This window comes from Pan paniscus, chromosome 23 (assembly GCF_029289425.2).
Source record: "Pan paniscus chromosome 23, NHGRI_mPanPan1-v2.0_pri, whole genome shotgun sequence".
Classification (NCBI taxonomy): Eukaryota; Metazoa; Chordata; class Mammalia; order Primates; family Hominidae; genus Pan; species Pan paniscus.
Genome location: NC_085927.1, coordinates 47,034,693 through 47,056,499, shown reverse-complemented (window position 1 = coordinate 47,056,499; position 21,807 = coordinate 47,034,693). Strand labels below are relative to the sequence as shown.

Genomic DNA, 21,807 nt, shown 5'->3' with positions numbered 1-21,807 from the left:
TCCTAGCAGGGGAAGAGCTGGGATGTGGCCTCTCCACCCTCCTGTCCGGGTGGAGGCCAGGCCAGCAAATGTGTCAATATTTGCTCAGGGGAACTGCTGGCTCAACAGGCCCCAGAGCCTGCCTGGTGTCTCCCTCTGTAAGATCAGGGGTTGCCTCTGAGCTCCAGCCAGGACCCTGCGCCTGCTCTTCAGAGGGGAGGGGCTCTCCCTGTTGGGGCTTATCAAACGGCAGCTGCCAGAGGGAGAACGGAACAAACGCACGATGCCCATTACGTGGTCGGCAGTGAAAGGTGAGCTCCTGGCCACGCAATCGGGTTTGAACCCCAGTGCCACTGCCTCTTAGCGCTGAGTGCCTTTGAGCCAGCCTCAGAACCTCTCGTAGACTCAGTTTCCTCATCCGAAAAAATGGGCTCCCACGCCCATCTCAAAAGCCTGTCGCAAGGCTGCGGGGACGGCCGGAGCGTGGCTCTGTGCTCCCCAGGCCCGACAGGGGGCGCCGCGGGTCCTCAGGCCTCGCCCAGTAGCCGCGTGGTATCCGACCCGCAGCTCCGCTCGGCTGGACTCGTCTCTATTCGGCGACACTTGGCTCCACTCGGCCAGGCTCGGCTCTACTCGGCTGTATTCGGCAGCACTCGGTCAGACTCGGCCTTGTTCCGATCTGCTCGGCTTCGCCCCACGCCGGAAGTGCAAAGGCAGTTTCCCGGCGCGGCTGCGGCTCCGCCCTCCGGGCGCGAGGCCTGGGTAGGCCAAAGAGGCGGGTCCTCGGCCCTCGGGCCCGTGGCGCTGTCGTGGATGTAGGGGTTCCGCTTGCCTGGGCCCTGGGCTATGCAGAGGGAGACACGAACCAGGGTTTGAGGGCGAAGCGGGTGGAGAGGGAGGGGCTCCCCGAGCCTGGCGTGGGAGCGTCTTTCGCCTTCGTTTTGCAGGGAGAAAGGGAGAGGTTGGCGCCAGCTGCACGCCCCAGCAGGCAGGCTCTGCCGCTGTTCTGTCGTGTGGGGGGAGGAAGTTGCTGCCCCTCAGTGTCCCTGAGTCTCGGTTTCCCCTCCAACAATCAGCAGGTTTCCCGCCGGGGCACAGGGCCTGGCGCGGCGCTGGCGCTCTCCAGACTCAGTTTCCCCTTTTGTAAAACATGACAGCCCGCCCAACTCTGCTGAACACCTTTGGGATCCGACGTCCTGAAAGCCCAGGACGGGGAACCTGGGTCCGGAGAGCGAAACTTTCCCCGGCCCCTGGGCGGGTCAACGTGGGGGATTCGGTAGAACCAGGCCCGGGGCTCTCTCCTCGTGGGAGGAAGCCGGTTTGTGTGTGGGGGGTGGGGGTTGCTGCGGGGACCGCGGGGGTTTGGAGGAAGAAGCGAGTGCATGGGCGCCCTGGCCTGCCCCAAAGTTCCCTGAGGGGACGGGCTGGTGGGACGGGCGGGGGCCAGGGACCGAGGGGCGGGGAGGGGGCCGGGGACCGGGGGGCGGGGAGCGTCCCGGGTTCCCGGGCGCGGGGGCTCTGCCCAGCAGGAGGCGCTCGCGTCTTCCTTTGTTGAAATTGATCTCTGCGCTTGAACAATTAGATCTGTGACTTGCCACTCACAGCCTTCATAGCGGACGCCAGGAATCATTATGTTTACTTTCCTGTCTCCCTTTTTGACAGGCACACATTTTATTTTTTAAATACATGAAGCGCGCCGTGCTTTGTAAGCGCTGACTGAATGTGCCTATTTTCACACCCTCTCCTGACCCTGGGCTGGAACGTGGGCGAGTGCAGGATGGTGGCCAGGGGCTTGGCTCTTGGTCAGTATGTGCCTCATCTATCTCGTCTGTAAAATGGACAGAGGAGGTAACACGTGTGCCTACCTCAGAGCATTGTTGGAAGGATTAGAGGAGTCAAGACATGGAAGGCCCACAGAATGGCTGGGGAGAAAAGCCAGCTTCTGGAGGCAGGGGAAAGGGTGGGGAGTGGCTGGGGAAGCAGGGCCCGTACCCTGGGTTTCTGCATTGGGGTCACTCCTTTACTGCTGGGAGTGATAGCAGGGTGATGAGAGCCACCCTGGGCCTGCGCTCCTCCTGGTCACGCTGTTGTCCTGGGTCCCAGGGTGCCTGGGAAAGGGCACACAGCTTTACTGATGGGTGGCCAGTGGGGAGTGCCCCCATCGGGCATTCCACCAGTCGGCTCCCATGGTCCTGGCCTCCTCATGTTTATCTGGCCCAGGGACACCAAGGCTCAGAGAGGTAAACTTGCCCGAGGTCACACAGCTAGGAGGGGGAGCTGAGTCATCACCCAGGTTTGTCTGCCCCAGGGCTGGAGCTCTGTTTTCAGGCCACCTGACCAGCTGAGGAGATCGTCAGAAAGGCTGGGACACCAACGGATGACGCACAAATGGAGGAATTTTCAGGCACGGTCAAAGCTAATGGGAGGGAAAATACTGAAGTGTAATATTCCAGAGTTCTCTCTTGTCTGCTCTGACTCCTGCCAGCTGCCCTGCACCTAGAGGGACAGGAGGCTCTTCTCCGGGGCATTGCATGGCCGGGAGCCAAATGAGCTGGCACCAGAAGCTGGTGAGTTGCCTGGCTTTTCAGACCTCAGCCTCCTCACCTGTGAGGTGGGTTGAACAGCTCTTCTCTGCAGAGGAGCAGTTGAGGGCGGTATGGAACACTGCCAGGCACACAGTTGGCCCTTGACAAAACCATTGCTGTGTCCCCAGCCTGTTTCTCCCCAAGTCCCATTGATCGTTCTCTCTATCCCTGTTTCCTCAGAAGGTCAGGTTTTCTAAGCCCGAAGGCTTGGAGCCAGGCAGGAGCTGTCTCCCTCTCCAGTGCTGCCGACTCAACCCTTTTCCCTTAGAAGCTGCAGGGAGGGAGGCTCCCCTTGGCTCCCTCCCTCTGCAGCCCTGGCTCTGCGCCCTGGGAATGCTGCCTGGGGCAGGGCCACGTAGAGAGCAGGGCCAGTGCAGGCCTTTGGGTGTTCCCAGCGGCCAAAGTCCTTTAGTCTGCTTTCCTTTGGGCTCCCTTGCACCCCTGAATGGATGACCTGGGGGATTCCAAGTCGGTTTGGGAGGGGTGACAGCACAAGGCTGGAGGTTGGGAGAGTCTGGCTGTCATCCCAGCTTGGACTGCAGTCTGCTATGTGACCTTTGGGCCAAAGATAAATCCTCCCTGGGCCACAGTGTCCCTGCTGGTCAGATGAAAGAATCAGATGAGATCATTTCTGAGGATCTTTCCAGGCTTCATATTCTTCTGTTTGATTATCCCCCCAAATAAATTGGAAATTGGAGGCCCAAGGATGAGCCCTGGTTGAGGACGCAGAGCCCAGGGGCCGTCCCATCCTCCACACTTGGCCCAGCTGTGAGTGGGGGAGTGGGATTTAGCACCTGAAGCCCCAGATTTAAATATATCCCCACTCCCCGCCGGGGTCCCCGCACTCCTGCACCTCCCTCCTCCCAGGACGGCCCTGACCTGCAGGCATTGTTCCCCGCCCATGTCCAAGCCCCGAGGGAATTCCATCGGGTTGGAGAGTCTTCCCTTCTGTAGGGGGCTTTGCTCCTCTCTACCAGTTATGTGACCTTGGGCAAGTCACTTCAGCTGCCTGACCCCAGCTCCCTAGGACTAGTTGAAGTAATGGATATAAACACCCTTTGGGGACCAAAAGCCCCTAGAGAGATGAGACCTGGCCCAGGCAGTAAGTCCTCAACAAATGTAGAATAGGAGGATGCTGTAAACAAGCCAGCCAAAACCCACCAAATCCTTTGGTGGAGGATAAGGGACATTTGATACAGTCTTTATACGGGAGTCTCGGGCCCCAGGAAGCCAGGGCAGAGAGTCTTTGCCAAACTTCCCCCTGCCTAACAAGAAGGAAACTGAGGCAGGACCCTGCCAGACCCAGAGGCAAACAGGCTGCCCTCCTGTGAACTTGTTGGGGGTCATTTCCACAGGGGAATAGTTCTAGAAGACCAGGGTGAGTCAGTAACAATGGCAGAATTCCAGTCAGAGGAAGAAGACTTTGGTGTAGCTGGGGCTGGAGCATAGAGGAGCGACTTGGCTGCCGCCCTGGCCCTGTGTCAGAGGTGTTAGAACCAGAGCCACTCCATCTTGAGTAGGGGCTGGGTAAAATAGGGCTGAGACCTGCTGGGCTGCATTCCCAGGAGGTTAGGCATTTTTAGTCACAGGATGAGATGGGAGTCGGCACGACTGGTATCATAAGATACAGGTCATAAATACCCTGCTGATAAACAGGATGCGCTAAACAAGCCGGCCAAAACACACCAAATCCAAGATGGTGATGAAAGTGACCTCTGGTCATCCTCACTGCTCATTATACACTAATTATAATGCATTAGCATGCTAAAAGAGACTCCCACCAGCACCATGACAATTTACAAATGCCATGGCAATGTCCAGAAATTACCTTATACGGTCTAAAAGCGGGAGGAACTCTCAGTTCTGGGGAAATCTCCTCCCCTTTCTTGGAAAACTGATTAATAATCCACCCTTTGTTTAGCATATAATCAAGAAATAACCATAAAAACAGCCAACCAGCAGCCCTCAGGGGTGGTCTGTCTATGGAGTAGCCATTCTTTTGTTTCTTTACTTCTCCATAAACTTGCTTTGACTTCACTCTGTGGACTCACCTCAAATTCTTTCTTGTGCGAGTCCAGCAACCCTCTCTTTGGGTCTGGATTGGGACCCCTTTCCAGTACCATTTTTTCTGGTGAACTACGAAGGGACGATACCAGAGAACACCCTCAACCCAAAGGAAATAGACTACAGCCCCAATTGGCTGACTTTGGGTAAGTGAGGGATATTTTATTCTGGGTAATGTATGGATTTGGGTTAGGTTCCCTCCTCAGAAATAGGGGGTTAAAGGCCCCTCTTAGTGAAGGGCAAAGATGCTTATCAGAAATTGGGTTAGAGGCCCAGCTGAAGAAGGTTGGAGTCCTTAGGGAGTTAGAGGTCCCCCTCAGTCATGTCCCTTGGTAAGGAGAAATGGATTAGGCACTATGGGATATTAACCACTATTCTCTTTTCATTAATCTGCCTTGCACTGTTTGCTGACAGCTGTGAGTGACAGGATTAGGCACGTACAGGATCATGGGACATGGGGAGCTTTCTTCTCCCCAAAGGGGGAAACTTTAGAGATGATGAGATTGCTGGAAAAGATACCTTTGCTACTGACAAGCGGCCTCCTGAACTATTGATCCAGTGTCAATGGAATGGAGGCCTCTGGCCTCCCCGAGCTCCTCAGCTTCTCCACCCACCGGCAGGCAATGCTTTTCTTTCTCTCTCCTTTCTCTTTTCTATCTTTTCTGTCACTCAGGGTGACTCTCCAGTCTTCCATCTTGCCCAGCTACCATATGTTGAAACTCCTGGTTGGAGGGCATTCCACCTCACTTGGAGTGGATCAAAGATGACAAGGGCCATCGGGAGCAAGTTTGAGCCTTGCCAGGTTGATGTTGGGCACTGAGTGGGGTGGCTAGTGTCCTGGAATGGAAAATGTTAATTTGGTTTCCCCATGCAGCCTGTTGGACAGCATCTTACAAAATTAAGAGGCTTTTGCCTGTGGTTCCATGAAATGGAAAAAGACGATTTTCTTTTGTAACGTGTCTTGGCCCCCATAGCAATGGCACAGTAAGCAGGGCCATCAAAGCCACAGAGAGAAAGGGAACCCAGAAACCTGGCATGCTGGCAAAGGGTAAGAATTTCTTACCAGTCAGGCTTCTGGCCTCTCTTGGTGCAAACTGGTTGAATAAATGATAAAAATCACTGTTTGTCTCTCCTGCAAGGAATTTGATTAATACGAAAAAGAATTCGTGGGGGCTAGTCTTAAGCTTTAGAGAATCTGGTGTACTTAGTGCTATGAATTTTTCTTTCTGTGTCAATCTGTCATAAAAAGAGGTACTGTAGGATAGAATGTGGGCCTAGGACCCATATAAGCCCATTATTCAAGTTGGCCCAGCAAACTCGTCAGTTACAAACTTGGCGGCAGGTCCCTGAAACAAAAACTAGATGAGGTTTCTGTCTTGTCTTTTTTTTACGTCCTTGCAAGTTTAACCTTGTGACCGTGTGGGAGTACTTTCTCTTAGTCTCCACCATCCAGACGACAGGAAGCTGGGGCTTCATGTGATAGCCCTAAAAATTGTCCTGAGCAGTTAAAAGCCTTTGCACGCTTGAAATTGGCTTCTCTAGGCTCCTTCCAGGAAGGAAGACAGAAACTGTCTAGTGCCGTGGCTCAGTAGCTAAGGCTTTGTCTTTTCACACTGGGGACCCAGGTTCAATTCCCACCTTAGGGAATGAGTCCTTTCTGGTTTAATATCTATGTGACCTTTGCCATTTATTCATTCTCTTCTCCATAAACAGCTTCTGACTTCTCGTTTGAATTTTCCTTTCTCTGCACTACCCTTGGCGATTCTAGATCTCATAAAAACTGCTTATCACCTCTTTGAAAATACCTTGTATACCTGGGTTAAGTGCTAACCTTAGTTAAGGCTTACCAGTTTCACCTGGGAGGTTACTGTTGGTGAAGTTCAAAAGCCAGAAATATTGGCTGTTTGTCCCGGCTAGAGTCTGGTAACAAGATTTGGTTAAAAGTCAGCTTAATTAAAAATGGATATCCAAGCTATACATATATTTAAAAGGCCTTTATGCTTTTTTTCTCTTCTTGGCTCTTATTTTTCTGAAAAATTTTTTCTTTTCAGTCGACTTAATTTTTTTCCCCATTTTGTCTTCTTGCCACTCTTGATGCCCCACCTGAGAGGACCTAAGATAAATTTTAATAGCCTGGGACTTCTCAGGAAAAAAGGAGGTGCTACAGACCCTGTTTTGGGAGAAACCTCTGTTCTCCTCATGGACACCCCCAGGAATTGAAAGCAGATAGACCACTCTCAAAATCTAAGGCTCTGCTCTGTTTTGTATTGTGTTATCTGACAGTTTTGACTTTTGGGGATATCAGAAATTACTTTGCATTTTAAGAGAGCTTTTAGCCTTGCTATGTAATAACTAGGTGGGGAATACACTTTTAGGGATGGCTAATGGCAGTTTTGTGGGGATACTTGGCTCTTCGCACCTTTGGATCAGAAAAGCATGCTCTTGACCACCTAGAAAGTATGGAAGTGTCCCCACCCTCCATTGAAAGATAAGACTGCCATGGGGGATGGGCTGATGCCCTCTCTTTGGGATCCAGGATCCAATATAAAAATGAAACCCTTAATTTTGGGGATCTGTTTTGCCTTCCAGCTGTGCCTGCTTATTAGGCCTTAGAAACTGCAGGCTTTCCTGGCCCTGTTTCTTGAAGGGCTCCACCCTGAAGTCAGTAATCCAATTAAGAAACTTAAAAATTGGCAAATGAAAAATCTTACAACTACTGGATCTTCTGTCTGTGTATTTATATATGTTGTGTGTGTGATGTTGATATATGAAAGAGCTCTGATTAATTGGCTTAAAAATAATAAGTACTTAAATCAAATATTTTGTCAGAAAAATAGAAACATTAATGCCTTTTGGTTCACATGACTTTAATAATCTTTGGGAAATAAAGACAGTTTTAAAGATTATCAGTAACATTAAAATATCTTCAAACTTTAGACATTTGGTCTAAATTAGGCAGGTCAGATTTTAGGTTTGCTAAATGCCTCAAGGTCATAAACTGCATCATTGACTTTTGAAAATTGCCCAGCTTACCTGCTTTGGGGCCATTAGATTCTAGATAAGGCCTGGGGACTTGTCGAGTTAGCCATGCCCCCAGCTATGCTGGAAACAGTCAGACCTTATCTGCACTTCTGCAGATAAGGCTGTCCTAGGCTCCACACCTGGAATATAAGTAAAACTGCTTACTTACCAGGTTTTTCACCAAAAAATAAAAGTTGCTAAGAGTTAACATTGTAATATGTTATATGTAATTGAGACTACTAGAGAAACAGTTTTATATGCAAGGTGTGTAAGGAAAATAGAATATGCTTTTGGTAAGAAGATTATAAGAAAGCATGGGAATGTGGACTTTCCCCCTACTTTAGAGGGTTAAAGGATTGTTTCAAGTTAGGTAGGATAAAGCTGAAGGTTTGAGCAAGTTGTGGAAGGTTTGTGAAAGATTAATGTTGTAAAAGAAATTCTGTGTGAACTTATTGGCTTAAATTAAAGGGATATTATTCAGTTTTTCCATAAATTAAATATGGAATAAAAGTATAACAAGGTTTTCTTAGAGCGCTGGTATACTCTTTAGCAAGAAAATTGTAAAGAGCTATAAAAGGTTTATGAGACTCTTACCTCATGGTCAAACATTAAAATTGGATAGAGTTGTCTATAAGGCTTTATTATGAATTGGATTTGACATTAATAGTACACAAATGCAAAGGTAAAATTTGGCTTTCTCTCTTGAACAAGTTTTTCATGTAATATTGAAAAATAAAGATTTTTGTTTGCCTTTTGAATAAGCTATAGAAAAAAGAAAGGAACGAAAAGAGACAGTTTTTTTGGAAAGCTAAGTCTTCCCTTTATCAGTGAGTAAAGGTTTTTGCCCTTAAAAACATCTTTGAGTTATCCTTTTGGCCAAATAAATGACTTATGGTGACCTGGGATGCTATTTTGTAGTATCAAATGTTTTAAATTTTTGATATTTGAGAAACTTTCCAAAATCAAATTCTAAGTTATGCCTTTTTCTAACCTGATTAGTCCTTTAGATATTAGGTCCCCTAAAGTCCAAAAATGACATATTTGGCTTATTTGGTACATTAAAATAATACAGGAAGCATTATCCAATATGAAATTGTGTTTGGCTTTCTTTGGGCTGTGTCTATATAAATATGTTATTGGTATGTGTTCCAAAATTATGGGAAACTCCTATAATTCTGATATGAACATTATCAATACTAATGGACATTATCAATAATAATTATAATTGTTATGATGTTAATTTATTATGTGCCACAGAGGTATCCACATTTCCTAGTCAATGATATTAATTCTTTAACCATGACTGCTCTAAGTCTTTCTGTCATCCATAGACAATTGTTGTCTTGCTTTTATTCTCTTCAAAAGGTGGTTTATAATCAGCTATAGGACTCTGATGAGTACTCTTAAATGCAGAGAAAAAGAAAACAGCATCCAAGACTCTTGGAAAACTAACACATATATATCAAGCAAAACAGGAATTAATTGCATAGACTGAACTAATAAAAGACTGAAATAATCTTTTATGACTTTTTGTTTAAAATGTTGTTGATCTTTCTGTTTTGTTTTTCAGAGTCAAGAAACCCCCCCTTCTTGAGCTATTTACAGCTTTTAACAATTGAGTAAAGTACGCTCCTATAAGGATTATAAAACAAAGTTTTGTCCAAAAACAAAATTTGGAATATATTTTTTTCTCTTTACCTGATTTCTGCAGAATTTGGAAACTATTTGTGAGTGTTCTTAACTTATGGCAATATAGTTATTTGCATAAGTGCAGTAAGAATCTGTTTTTCCTTCTTTCTTCTTTTTTTTTTTTTGTAACAGGACACAATTGGAGAAACTGGTTATTTAACAAGGGTTTGACTGGAGTGGCATGCTTTCAAATATAAACAGACTTCTTTAAGGAATTAAAGTTGACTAGTAGAGCCAATAAAAGCCTCTTGGAAAAACTGGTCTTGTACCTTGTGTATGAAGTCCCTGTATAGGGTTCCTGACCTGTGGTAAGTAAAGAATGTAACTTTCTGACAGGCCTGGGAGCCCCGAGTTATCTTGGGACCTCAAGAGGAGAGGAATTTATGTAACTCATACAGGTTCTTGCAGGCATAGGTAAATCCATGGCTGGGCTCAAAGCTTTAAAACATCTAATCTAAGATACCTTATGCAACAAAGCCAATTTTCAAAGGAGCCTATATGGCAAATAATTATACTTGCTGCACTTTATGCAAATGATGAAGCCAAGTATAATAAGACTAAAGCTTATTTTGCAAATAAATTGGTCCTACCATGATTTGTTTTTAATAAAAAATGGGAGACTGGAGAGAGAAAAACAGTGTTTCAAAAAATATGGTACACCTGTCATAGATTCTAGTCTTATCCATTGTTTTTGAGTTTTTTTTCCTGCAATTTAGACTGACCTTGCTTCTTTCTGTGAACCAAACAGTCATCTCTTGACTGCTTCTCGTCAGAAACAAGAGGGATGGATAACATAAAAATCTGGATCAGTATCTAATTCTGAGCATGTATTGGAATCGTCTAGCGACTCCGTATCAGCTCATCTAGCAATTCCTGTGACTAAGAATGCCTAACCTCCTGGGAATGCAGCCCAGTAGGTCTCAGCCTCATTTTACCCGATAAGTCACAGGCATTCTTGCCCAGTTCATGGAAAGCCTTCTTATTTGGATTACTTGGGATAATTTTACTTATTTTACTTTGCTGTTGTAGAATATATTGCTGCTATACTCTTTGTGTAAGAATGCAAGATAAGCTTACTCAGTGCTTCCTTAAATTGAACACATTAATCTTCCAGATATCACCTTTTGTTAGGACTCAGAGTTACAAATGACTCTGAACACACCAACATTTTCTTACTCAGTTCCTCTCTGCACCAAACCCAAGAGACTCTAATAGTTAGGCAGGAATATCATCGCCTCTATTCAGCCTGAAGAAGTTACAGAAGATGGATCTTCATCCCTCTACAACCCTTAAGATTAAACGTTCCCTCGTAAAAGAGAGTAGGGAAATATGTCAGAGGTGTTCAAAATAGGGCAACTCCATCTTGAATAGGGGCTGGGTAAAATGAGGCTAAGACCTGCCAGGCTGCATTCCCAGGAGGTCAGGCATTTGTAGTCACAGGAAGGGATAGGAAGTTGGCAGGACTGGTATCACAAGATACAGGTCATCAAGACCCTGCTGAGAAACAGTATGCGGTAAACAAACCAGCCAAAACCTGCCAAATCTAAGATTGCAATGAAAGTGACATCCGGTCATCCTTATTGCTCATTGTATGTTAACTAAAATGCGTTAGCATGCTAAAAGACACTTCTACCAGCACCAAGACAGCCTACAAATACCATGGCAATGTCTGGAAATTACCCTATATTGTCTAAAAGGGGGAGGAAGCCTCAGTTTCAGGAAATTCCCACCCCTTTCCTGGAAAACTCATGAATAATCCACCCCTGTTTAGCATAGGATCAAGAAATAACTATAAAAATAGCCAACTAGCAGTGCTTGGGGGTGCTCTGCCTATGGAGTAGCCATTCTTTTGTTTCTTTGCTTCTCTAATAAACTTGCTTTCACTTTGCTCTGTGGACTTACCCCAAATTCTTTCTGGTGCAAGATCCAAGAATCCTCTCTTGGGGTCTGGATCAGGACCCCTCTCTGGTAACACTTGCATGATACCTGAGGAGGTCAGCCTGGTCATTCACCCAACAAACATGGGTTAAGCCCTCCCATGTGCCTGGCACAAAGGGGGCTGAGGACTGCAGTTCTGGAACACCTAGGCTCTGAGAGGCGACGCAACTGTGGTAGCAGGGCCAGGATTCTAGCCTGTGCCTGGAGGGCCAACACCTGCACCTTCTCTGCTACCCACCCTGCCTCTGTGACTCAGAGCAGTTAAGCGCTTTAGCTCAGGGTGGACTCAGGGCTGCCTCCCCCTTCCTGAGCAACCTAGGGGCTCCTGTGCCCCATTCCTGTGTCCATTTCCCAATCATCAGGGGGCCTCAGACTCCTGCCTGCTCTGACTTTCTAGGCCTTTCAATCAAACAAGACCCCACTGGATCACCAAAGAGTTAAGCAAAGGAAATCCCTGCCTCCCTTTATCTCCGCAGAACCCAGAGGCTGAAAGGGAGGGAGCAGGGAGGAGGGGAAGTGGGAAGCGGCTCTGCCCTCTCCCTCCGCCCTCCCTCCGCCCTCTCTCCCTCCATCCCCTCCTCTCTCCCTCCTCTGCTGGGCCTGGGGGTCTGGGCCAGCAACAAGTTAGTATTGCAGACATGGGCCAAGGAGCCAGAGGCCATGCAGTGGCTCAGGGTCCGTGAGTCGCCTGGGGAGGCCACAGGACACAGGGTGAGTGACCAGAGGCTCCTCAAGCTTGGGGGCTGGGGTCAGAGCCTGGAATTCCTCTCCTCCCTCCTTGCTTCCTGGAAGCATCTCGGGCCCTGCTCTCTCCCTCTGACTGGGACAGCCTCTCCAGGCTCTCCCCTCCACATTTCCTCCTGCCTCTGGCTGAGGGCTGCGCTCCACTGCTCCCGGTTTGTGCCCGCCCCTACCCGGGCACACACAAACTCAGCTCTGCACGGCCTGCCTGGACCGAGAAAAGTTGCCCTGCCGCTCCCTCCCCAAAGAGGTCCCAGCTCCCCAGTGGAAGCAGCAAGGACCCCAAAAGTCCTCCCTATGACTTGGTTCCCACACTTGGTCCCTGCCTGGCACCCACCCCCAGAGCTAGTTCGTGATCCTGGCTGTGGTTATGATTCCTCGTTAACGGCTTCCTGATTCCTGCTCCCAGGCCACGGTTCTGTGTCTCACAGCCTTTGACTCCCATCCGGCTGGGGCCAATAGGAAACAGAAATGCTCCCAAACCATGCCAGTCCTCTGGGAGAAGTTCTCCTTCCCATCCCATGCAGGCACAGGGAAGAAGTCAAAGCACACTTTTTTTTTTTAAGTCTTTTATAAGGCAGGCACTTTCCCTGCATTGAAGTCCTTCCAAATTACCTGGGAGGGAAAGGGTGGTGTCATTTCCTTGTAAGTATCAAGGAGCAGGAAGCCCAGAGAGGTTCAGCCACTAGCCCTAGGTCACACAGCTTGCAAACTATTCTGGGCCTCAGATTTGACTCTAAGACCTCAGCTTTTCTCATGAGGTCATATCTGTGGCTGGGAAAAAGAAGGGAATTTTGGGATTTCCAAAACCACTGGGATTTGTCATTTATAAGTAAAAGTTGAGGATGACAGTCTCAGACAGGGAGGATGTTGATCTCTGAGGATTTGACCTCCTTATTGAGCAGAACCAGGAACCCAACCAGGGTGGGCAGAGAGAAGCTTGGGAAGAGTCACCTCCAGGAAGAGGGAGGTGGCTCTGGAGACTTCCTGCCCAGCCCCCTTCTCCTGCTGCTACTATCCAGCTCTGGGGTTGGGGGGCAGGGCTCCTGCCGCTTTATTTATTTTTAGTTTTAATTTTTGAAAAATAGAGACAGGGTCTCACTATGTTGCCAAGACTGGTCTCGAACTCCGGGACTCGAGTGATCCTCTCTCCGTGGCCTCCCAAAGTGCTGGGATTGCAGGAGTAAGTCACTGCACCTGGCCATCCTGCCCCTTTAAAACTCTGCCCTCACCTCAGTGCTCAGCTGAGACAGGGTGGCATTTTAAAAAGTAATAATTGTACCTTGTCTACATGTATTAACCACAAAAAAAATATTTTTGAATTCTACTAAATGTTAAAGGAGAACAAAAAGGAAATAAACAAAGAAACGCCAGAAGTGTAAAAACCAGTCTGGTTTCAAAAGCAGAGTTTCTGATCCTGTGATAACTCGGCACCAGCCCCCAGAAGCTGCACCACCTCAAAGGTCTTTTTGCCCGGCTTCCTGCCCACCCAACCCAGGACTGTCTCTAGCGCCTGGTGTCCAGGCTACTTCCTGCCTCTCTCCTGGAGCCCTAGACCCCTTCTTGGCCAAGGCCAGAGACATCCTCACCAACACTTACACTTTTCTGATCCTTTAGAATTTTTCATACCTCCTAGTCCTACCCCTTAATTCCAATCTACCACCTTGGCATCTGATTGGCAGGTCTACGATGATTGACACAACCATCTTCCAATGAACTAACTCTCTCTACAGAACCCTCCCTGCAGGGCTTCTGGATAAGGTTGGGTTGCGTAGATAGTTGACTGCACAAAGGTGCTGAGCAGGGAGGTGGACTAGCGCCAGCCCTTGCCAAGCTGCACACCCTCAGCATCACGTCCCTCCAACGGGGACTCTTATCATTTCTAATTTGTCCAGAGGGGCACCTTCTTTGCTTTGCACAAAGGCACTCTAAACACTAGCAATGGGCTGCAGTCAAGGACCCAGTATTCCTTCTCCTGACTGCTAAGCGATGCAATGACACCATCACCGCGCACCACCCCACATGCTCTCATGGACGTTGCTTTCTGTCTGCTAGGATCAATGAACTCTCCTATCTCTTTTTTTCAGAACTATGGTGTTCTCACACCAAAGCATGGGCTCGGCCACCCATCCCCTCTCCTGAGAACAAGCCTCCAGAACCCTCCACGTTTGTCCCCAGTGTTCACTAACCTCAGTCCTCCTGCCCGGAGGGCATGTGTTTGCTGGAGATAGTGGAGTCAGTGGCAAGAAAGTGCCAGAGGGAGGTGCGCGGGCGGGAAAGCATTTGACGGTCTCCTGGGTTGCCACCCATGGCCAGCTGGGGCATCTTCTCACCTGCCCCAGCAAAGCTTCCTGGGAATCCCTGTCTGCTCTCAGCTGTGGCTGTTTTCAGAGGGGCTTCATCCTTCCAAGGCCTGTGTGGAGCAGAAGCCTCCATGGACTGGGTGCCCGGAGACTCAGCATGCAGGCCCTGCCCTGCCAGTCTCCTCCCGATCTTGGGGAACTTGCTGCTCTGTGGAGGTCTCAGTCTTCTTGTCTGATAGATGGGGACAATAACCTTCCCTCTGGAATTAGGTCAGGAGTGCTGTGGCTGGGGGAGGCAGAACCCGCCCACCCCAGGCATCGGCACATAGTAGATGTTGAGTGAAGTATAGTTCCTGTCCCTCCTTCCTTGTTCCAGGTCACCATGGGGACAGCCGCCCTGGGTCCCCTCTGGGCAGCGCTCCTGCTCTTTCTCCTGATGTGTGAGATCCCTATGGTGGAGCTCACCTTTGACAGAGCTGTGGCCAGCGGCTGCCAACGGTGCTGTGACTCTGAGGACCCCCTGGATCCTGCCCATGTGTCCTCAGCCTCTTCCTCTGGCCGCCCCCACGCCCTGCCTGAGATCAGACCCTACATTAACATCACCATCCTGAAGGGTGAGTGCCCTCCTGTGGGGCCTGGCAGTGGGCAGGGAGGGCCAGGGAGCTGAGGTGGAGGGAGTAGAGGGCAGGGTGGAAACCTGTCCAGACTCCTCTTTCATCCTGAGTTATTGAGCCCCAATGTGAGCCTGGTCTGTTCCAAACACTGATGATGGAGCGTGAACAAACCAGACCAAGATGCCTCCCGCCTGAGCGCCCGTTCTCGGTGGGGAGATGGGCTGTGAGCAAGGCACACATCACCTAAGTTAGTGGAGTGGAATGTTCGATGGTGATCAGTGCTCTGGGAAATGAAAAGGGGCTTCAGGAGTGGGGGTCTGGGCTGCAGGCTGCATATTGAATGGGGTGGTCAGTGGAGGACCCATGGAGCACAGTCTTCTAAGAGGTGGTGGAGGAGCCTCCTGGCAAAGGGCACAGCTGGTGCAGGGGCCCTGGGGCAGGGCCGGGAGATGCACCAGGCTCAGATCACATGGGGTGCTGTCACCACCCGGCTACTGTAGGGACTTGGGCTCCGCTGAGTGGAGTGGGAACAGGGGCAGGTTTGGGTGGGACGGGGACTTGATCCCACCCAGGTTTCAAATGGATCCCTCTAATGTCATGTGGAGAGCAACCAGCGGGGGCCAAGGGTCGGAGCATGCAGCCTTGTGGGGCCTGTCCAGGTGAGAGCCATCCAGGTGAGGGCTGTCCAGGTGAGGGCTGTCCAGGTGAGAGCCATCCAGGTGAGGGCTGTCCAGGTGAGGGCTGTCCAGGTGAGGGCCTGTCCAGGTGAGGGCCATCCAGGTGAGGGCTGTCCAGGTGAGGGCCGTCCAGGTGAGGGCCTGTCCAGGTGAGAGGCATCCAGGTGAGGGCCGTCCAGGTGCGGGCTGGCTACTCGCTCTCTCAATAGGACGTGGAAGGACTCGCTTCCCTTCCAGGCTGTGGTTGCTGACGGCTGTGACCAGGCCTTGACATCCTTAGCTTCCGTCTCTGCCCACAACAGCCCGTGAGGTTGATATTTTCTTATTCCTCCCACTTTGCAGATGGGGAAACTCAGTCTCCTGGGGCCACACAGCTGTCAGGGATGGAGCCAGGATTTGTTCCTGAGCTCTCCCCGGGGACACTCACTGCACAGCCAGTGGTCACCTGGCACCTGGCCTGCCCTTGTTCTGATTTCGTGGTGAGGACGTTGCTCTTCCTCACACCCCCCTCCCCACCCAGCTTCCCCAGGGCTGACTTAGCTCTCTGCATGAGGTTGGAGAGGTGCCTGGCTGCTGATGGTCCCTCCTCATTGCCCTCCCCAAACCCAGGGTCACTGCTCCTGGGCCCAGCTCAGCAGCCTGCTGGGAGGTGGGTAGGCTGCCGTGAGGGACCTCGGGCTGGCTTTGGGAGTCCTGGGTCCCAGCCTCACCTCTTCCGCCCCCTTGCCCAGTGAGTCAGGCTGGTCTCTCCCCCGCCCTGAGCTTGCTGCCTTATTTGTAAAAAGAAGATAGTCCCTTCATCCTGTCCACCCTCCACTCCTTCCTTTCCTTGGGCTGAGGCACAACAAACTTTCTGCACAAGGTCTGGAGCTGTGCAGGTGAGGACGCGGTTCTCCAGTGAGGCGGTGGAGCCAGAACCCCGCAGAGCTGTGGCCTTGCCCTGCCCAGCTCTCTGGGCTTCCACCTCAAGGGCCTGTGCCCTCCTTTCTGTCCCCTTCCCCCCTCTGTGGAAAACACAGGGCCTTCTAGCCCATGCAAGGATGTGGTTGCTCGTGTGACTCCAGGCACTGTGACAGGTGGCAGGGAGCTATGTGAGGTCGGGTCCCTCCAGGCGTGGGTGGTCACCTGCTTTTCTTATGTTGAAAGTCAGCCTGGACTAAGGGCCGGGCAGGGCTGTGCCTGCCTGGGGGGCCATTGTAGATGCTGCCAGACCTCAGAGCAGGTCGGGATGGGCCAGCCGTGCTGGGTGAACTGTTCTGCCTCTTATTTGCAGTTTGCAAAGTGCTTTCCCACAGGACATTTTGTTGAGGGCTCACAAACACCCCTGAGGTAGACATAATCCTCTTTAAAATATAGACCAGAAAACCGAGACCCCAGCCGTGGAGTGCCCGAGGTCACACAGGGCAGGACTGCCAACCAAGGGCTTCCTGGCTCCTAAGCTGGGCTTTTCCTCCAGGTGGGCAAGTGTATTTTTCTTGGTTTCTTCCCTGCCTCAGAAACCCAAAGTATGTTCCAGCACACCCCACATCCCTGCCAGCCTGGACTGCGCTGTGGTCCTGGGGTGGGGGCCTGGGCCTGGCCTCCCAGAGACAACAGTCGGACCCTCCCTGCTGGGTGAGGGGAAGTCAAGTCACCCTGGGGACAGACCATATTTTAAGTCCTGCCTCTTCTGCTCCTGCACTGTGTGGCCCAGGGTGAGTCACTTACCCTCTCTGTGAAGTGAAGATGGTCATGATGTTTTCTTTAGGCAGGCATGTGGGGAGGCAATGTCTGGCATACAGTAGGTGCTAAATAAATGCTGGCTTCTTCTCTGGGCCAGGACAGGGGCAGAGCCGTCACAGATGAGTGTGGGCACCTCCTTGGAGCAGGCTCAGATGTCCACCCTGACTTGTCCCCTTTTTATCCCCACAGGTGACAAAGGGGACCCAGGCCCAATGGGCCTGCCAGGGTACATGGGCAGGGAGGGTCCCCAAGGGGAGCCTGGCCCTCAGGGCAGCAAGGGTGACAAGGGGGAGATGGGCAGCCCCGGCGCCCCGTGCCAGAAGCGCTTCTTCGCCTTCTCAGTGGGCCGCAAGACGGCCCTGCACAGCGGTGAGGACTTCCAGACACTGCTCTTCGAAAGGGTCTTTGTGAACCTTGATGGGTGCTTTGACATGGCGACCGGCCAGTTTGCTGCTCCCCTGCATGGCATCTACTTCTTCAGCCTCAATGTGCACAGCTGGAATTACAAGGAGACGTACGTGCACATTATGCATAACCAGAAAGAGGCCGTCATCCTGTACGCGCAGCCCAGCGAGCGCAGCATCATGCAGAGCCAGAGTGTGATGCTGGACCTGGCCTACGGGGACCGCGTCTGGGTGCGGCTCTTCAAGCGCCAGCGCGAGAACGCCATCTACAGCAACGACTTCGACACCTACATCACCTTCAGTGGCCACCTCATCAAGGCCGAGGACGACTGAGGGCCTCTGGGCCACCCTCCCGGCTGGAGAGCTCAGGTGCTGGTCCCGTCCCCTGCAGGGCTCAGTTTGCACTGCTGTGAAGCAGGAAGGCCAGGGAGGTCCCCGGGGACCTGGCATTCTGGGGAGACCCTGCTTCTTTCTTGGCTGCCATCGTCCCTCCCAGCCTATTTCTGCTCCTCTCTTCTCTCTTGGACCTATTTTAAGAAGCTTTCTAGCCTAAATATTCTAGAACTTTCCCAGCCTCGTAGCCCAGCACTTCTCAAACTTGGAAATGCAGGCGAATCACCCGGGGTTCGCGTTAAATGCAGGTTCTGACTCAGTAGGTCTGAGTGGGTCCAGGATTCTGTGTTTCTGACATGTTCCTGGGTGATGCTGATGGGGTCAGTCTATGAACCACACTGGAGCAACCAGGTTCTAGGACTTTCTCAATATTCTAGTACTTTCTGAACATTCTGGAATCCTCCCCACATTCTAGAATTCTCCCAACATTTTTTTTTTTGAGACAGAGTCTTGCTCTGTTGCGCAGGCTAGAGTGCAGTGGTGCAATCTCAGTTCACTGCAACCTCTGCCTCCCGGGTTCAAGCGATTCTTCTGCCTCAGCCTCCCTAGTGGCTGGGATTACAGGCGCCTGCTACCATGCCTGGCTAATTTTTGTATTTTTAGTAGAGATGGGGTTTCACCATATTGGCCAGGCTGGTCTTGAACTCCTGACTTCAGGTGATCCACCCGCCTCGGCCTCTCAAAATGCTGGGATTACAGGTGTGAGCCACCGTGCCTGGCCAATTCCAACATTCTTAAATTCTCTCATCCCTCCAGGGCTCCCCGTGCTATGTTCTCTTTACGCCTTCCCCCTCTTCTCTTGCTCAGGCCTGCACCACTGCAGCCACCGTTCATTTATTCATTCATTAAACACTGAGCACTCACTCTGTGCTGGGTCCCGGGAAGGGTGAGGGGGTCAGACACAGGCCCTGCCCCTGCCCTCAGTGACTGGCCAGTCCAGCCCAGGCAGGGAGAGACGTGTACATAGGTTTTAAAGCAGACCCAGAGCTCATGGGGGCCTGTGTTCTGGGTGTTCAGGTGCTGCTGGTCCTCCATTACCCACTGCTCCCCAAGGCTGGTGGGACGGGGTCCCGGTGGCGGGGCAGGTATCTCCTTCCCGTTCCTCATCCACCTGCCCAGTGCTCATCGTTAAAGCGAACCCCAGGGGGCCTTGGCCAGGTCAAGGGTTCTGTGAGGAGAGGACCCAGGAGTGTGGGGGCATTTGGGGGGTGAAGGGGCCCCCGAAGAATGGAACCCACACCCATAGCTCTCCCCACAGCTGATACGGCATCCTGCGAGAAGACCTGCCCTCCTCACTGGGATCCCCTTCCTGCCTCCTCCCAGGGCTCTGCCAGGGCCTTGCTCAGTCCCTTCCACCAAAGTCATCTGAACTTCCGTTTCCCCAGGGCCTCCAGCTGCCCTCAGACACTGATGTCTGTCCCCAGGTGCTCTCTGCCCCTCATGCCCCTCTCACCGGCCCAGTGCCCCGACTCTCCAGGCTTTATCAAGGTGCTAAGGCCCGGGTGGGCAGCTGCTCGTCTCAGAGCCCTCCTCCGGCCTGGTGCTGCCTTTACAAACACCTGCAGGAGAAGGGCCACGGAAGCCCCAGGCTTTAGAGCCCTCAGCAGGTCTGGGGAGCTAAAGCAAAGGAGGGACCTCAGGCCTTCCGTTTCTTCTTCCAGGGTGGGGTGGCCTGGTGTCCCTCTAGCCTTCCAAACCCAGGTGGCCTGCCCTTCTCCCCAGAGGGAGGCGGCCTCCGCCCATTGGTGCTCATGCAGACTCTGGGGCTGAGGTGCCCCGGGGGGTGATCTCTGGTGCTCACAGCCGAGGGAGCCGTGGCTCCATGGCCAGATGACGGAAACAGGGTCTGACCAAGTGCCAGGAAGACCTGTGCTATAAACCACCCTGCCTGATCCTGCCCCTGCCTGACCCCGCCACGCCCTGCCGTCCAGCATGATTAAAGAATGCTGTCTCCTCTTGGCGATTCAGACTAGTTCTTTCTGCTCGGCTCCCTCTGCCCACTCTGCGTGCTCCCTGCCCACAAAGAAGCGAGCCCCCAGGTCACTCACGCAGCTGGCGCGCCTTGGAGCTAGTGGCACCAGCATAGAGTCAGCCGTATCACTCTTTGGTTGTGACCTCGGGCAAGTCCCCATATCTCTGCACCTCGGTTTCCTGTCTGTAAAATGGGGACGATGGTAATCTACCTCATGCGGTGGACATAAGGATCAGCTGCCAGGTTGCTTGATGAGTGCCGCGTTCATGCTCAGCATCTATTGAGCGCCAACTGTGTGGCGCGGAGCTGAGCACCTGTGCCGTTTATGCTCCAGTGAGGCACACGCAAGCCCCCCCACCTCCCGCCCCGGGGACCCTGTCGCATGTTTTGTGTTTAATTATGATGAGAGAACTGTTGGATCTTCTCTGTGGGAAAACACACACTACTACATTGTACAGTGGAGCATCTTGATGGATCTGGCTTTCTTTTTTTTTTTTGAGACGGAGTCTTTCTCTATCGCCCAGGCTGGAGTACAGTGGCGCAATCTCGGCTCTCTGCAACCTCTACCTCCTGGGTTCAAGTGATTCTCTTGCCTCAGCCTCCCGAGTAGCTGGGATTACAGGCGCCCACCACCACGCCCAGCTAATTTTTGTATTTTTAGTAGAGATGGGGGTTTCACCATGTTGGCCAGGCTGGTCTTGAACTCCTGACCTTGTGATCTGCCCGCCTCGGCCTCACAAAGTGCTGGGATTACAGGCGTGAGCCACCGCGCCCGGCCTGGCTTTCTAATATGTCGCCAAGTTTGGACTCTCTAGGCTAGCCTGGTGGCTACTCACATAAGTATATTTAAAGTGACCGACGCTGATTTCCCAACAGACTTGACCGGGCATCCTGCTCTATCTGTGTTGTCCCTGGTGTGTTGCATGGCTTTTGGGCACCAGGTGGAAGAAGCATGCTATCAAGAACTGACCATACACCTGTGCCAGGATTCAGCCCAGCCCAGCAGCCCACCTTGCAGGGACGGACAGGTCTCCGTTTCCTCGGAGGTCCCCTGACACTGAAGGGAGGCTTCCCACTGCACCTCAGTGTCATACAGCTCTTGCCAAAGAGGCTCCTCCCATGTCAGAGGCTACCCTAGGGAGCGATCTCCAGCGTGTTTCTGGGCCAGGCTCTATTTGTACACAATCGGCCTCACCAGCCTTGGGACAAAGGCTGTCCTGAGTGCCAGCCAGGAGCCTTTTGTCGTGTACAGCACAAGGATGAGCCATTTGCTGATCGCTGAGGCAGCAAAGCTTTGAAACTTCTTGCCAAGTGCCTGCAGGAGGATTGAAGCTTATCCTTTGTAAACTGAAGCCAAGTCCCCCAGACAGTTCCAGGCCACATTAGTTCAGGGAACAGAGGCCGGCTGTCTCTGTGTCATCCCATCTGACCCACTGCACACATTCCTCCACCGAGGGCTCAGATGTGGCCTCTGGACTGTCTAGGCCAGGTTTTTTTGCGCTAGGTCTGGGTTTCTGACTCAATGGCACCCGGATGGGTGCTAAGAGCCACTAGATCTTTGTGATAAGCTTCTCCCAATGGGCACGTTCTTGGCGGGGGTTGGGCAAAGGTCCTGGGAAACTGGAGGCCCCCAATCCTGCTGCCAGGTCTGTGGGGCACAGCGTCCCCCAGGAGATCTGCCATGCTTAGTACTGATGACCTCAGC

The 21,807-nt window shown here is 51.6% G+C and overlaps 1 protein-coding gene across 5 annotated transcripts; it reads left to right on the top strand.

Annotated features, from left to right (window-relative positions):
- Positions 1-1,512: 1,512 nt before the first annotated feature.
- On the top strand, positions 1,513-20,086 carry C1QTNF6 (C1q and TNF related 6). 5 transcript variants are annotated; one of them, XM_063603367.1, is made up of 4 exons: positions 1,513-2,546; positions 9,220-11,987; positions 14,697-14,934; positions 17,523-20,086. In XM_063603367.1, exons 2-4 carry the CDS (start codon positions 11,937-11,939, stop codon positions 18,068-18,070), a joined length of 837 nt encoding a protein of 278 aa, XP_063459437.1. In that variant the 5' UTR covers positions 1,513-2,546; positions 9,220-11,936; the 3' UTR covers positions 18,071-20,086. The 5 variants fall into 5 exon arrangements, with proteins under 5 accessions (XP_063459437.1, XP_063459436.1, XP_034804409.1 ...); XM_063603366.1 differs by having other exon boundaries at positions 1,513-4,774; XM_034948518.3 differs by lacking the exon at positions 1,513-2,546 and having other exon boundaries at positions 7,782-9,376; positions 9,471-11,987.
- Positions 20,087-21,807: the final 1,721 nt, after the last annotated feature.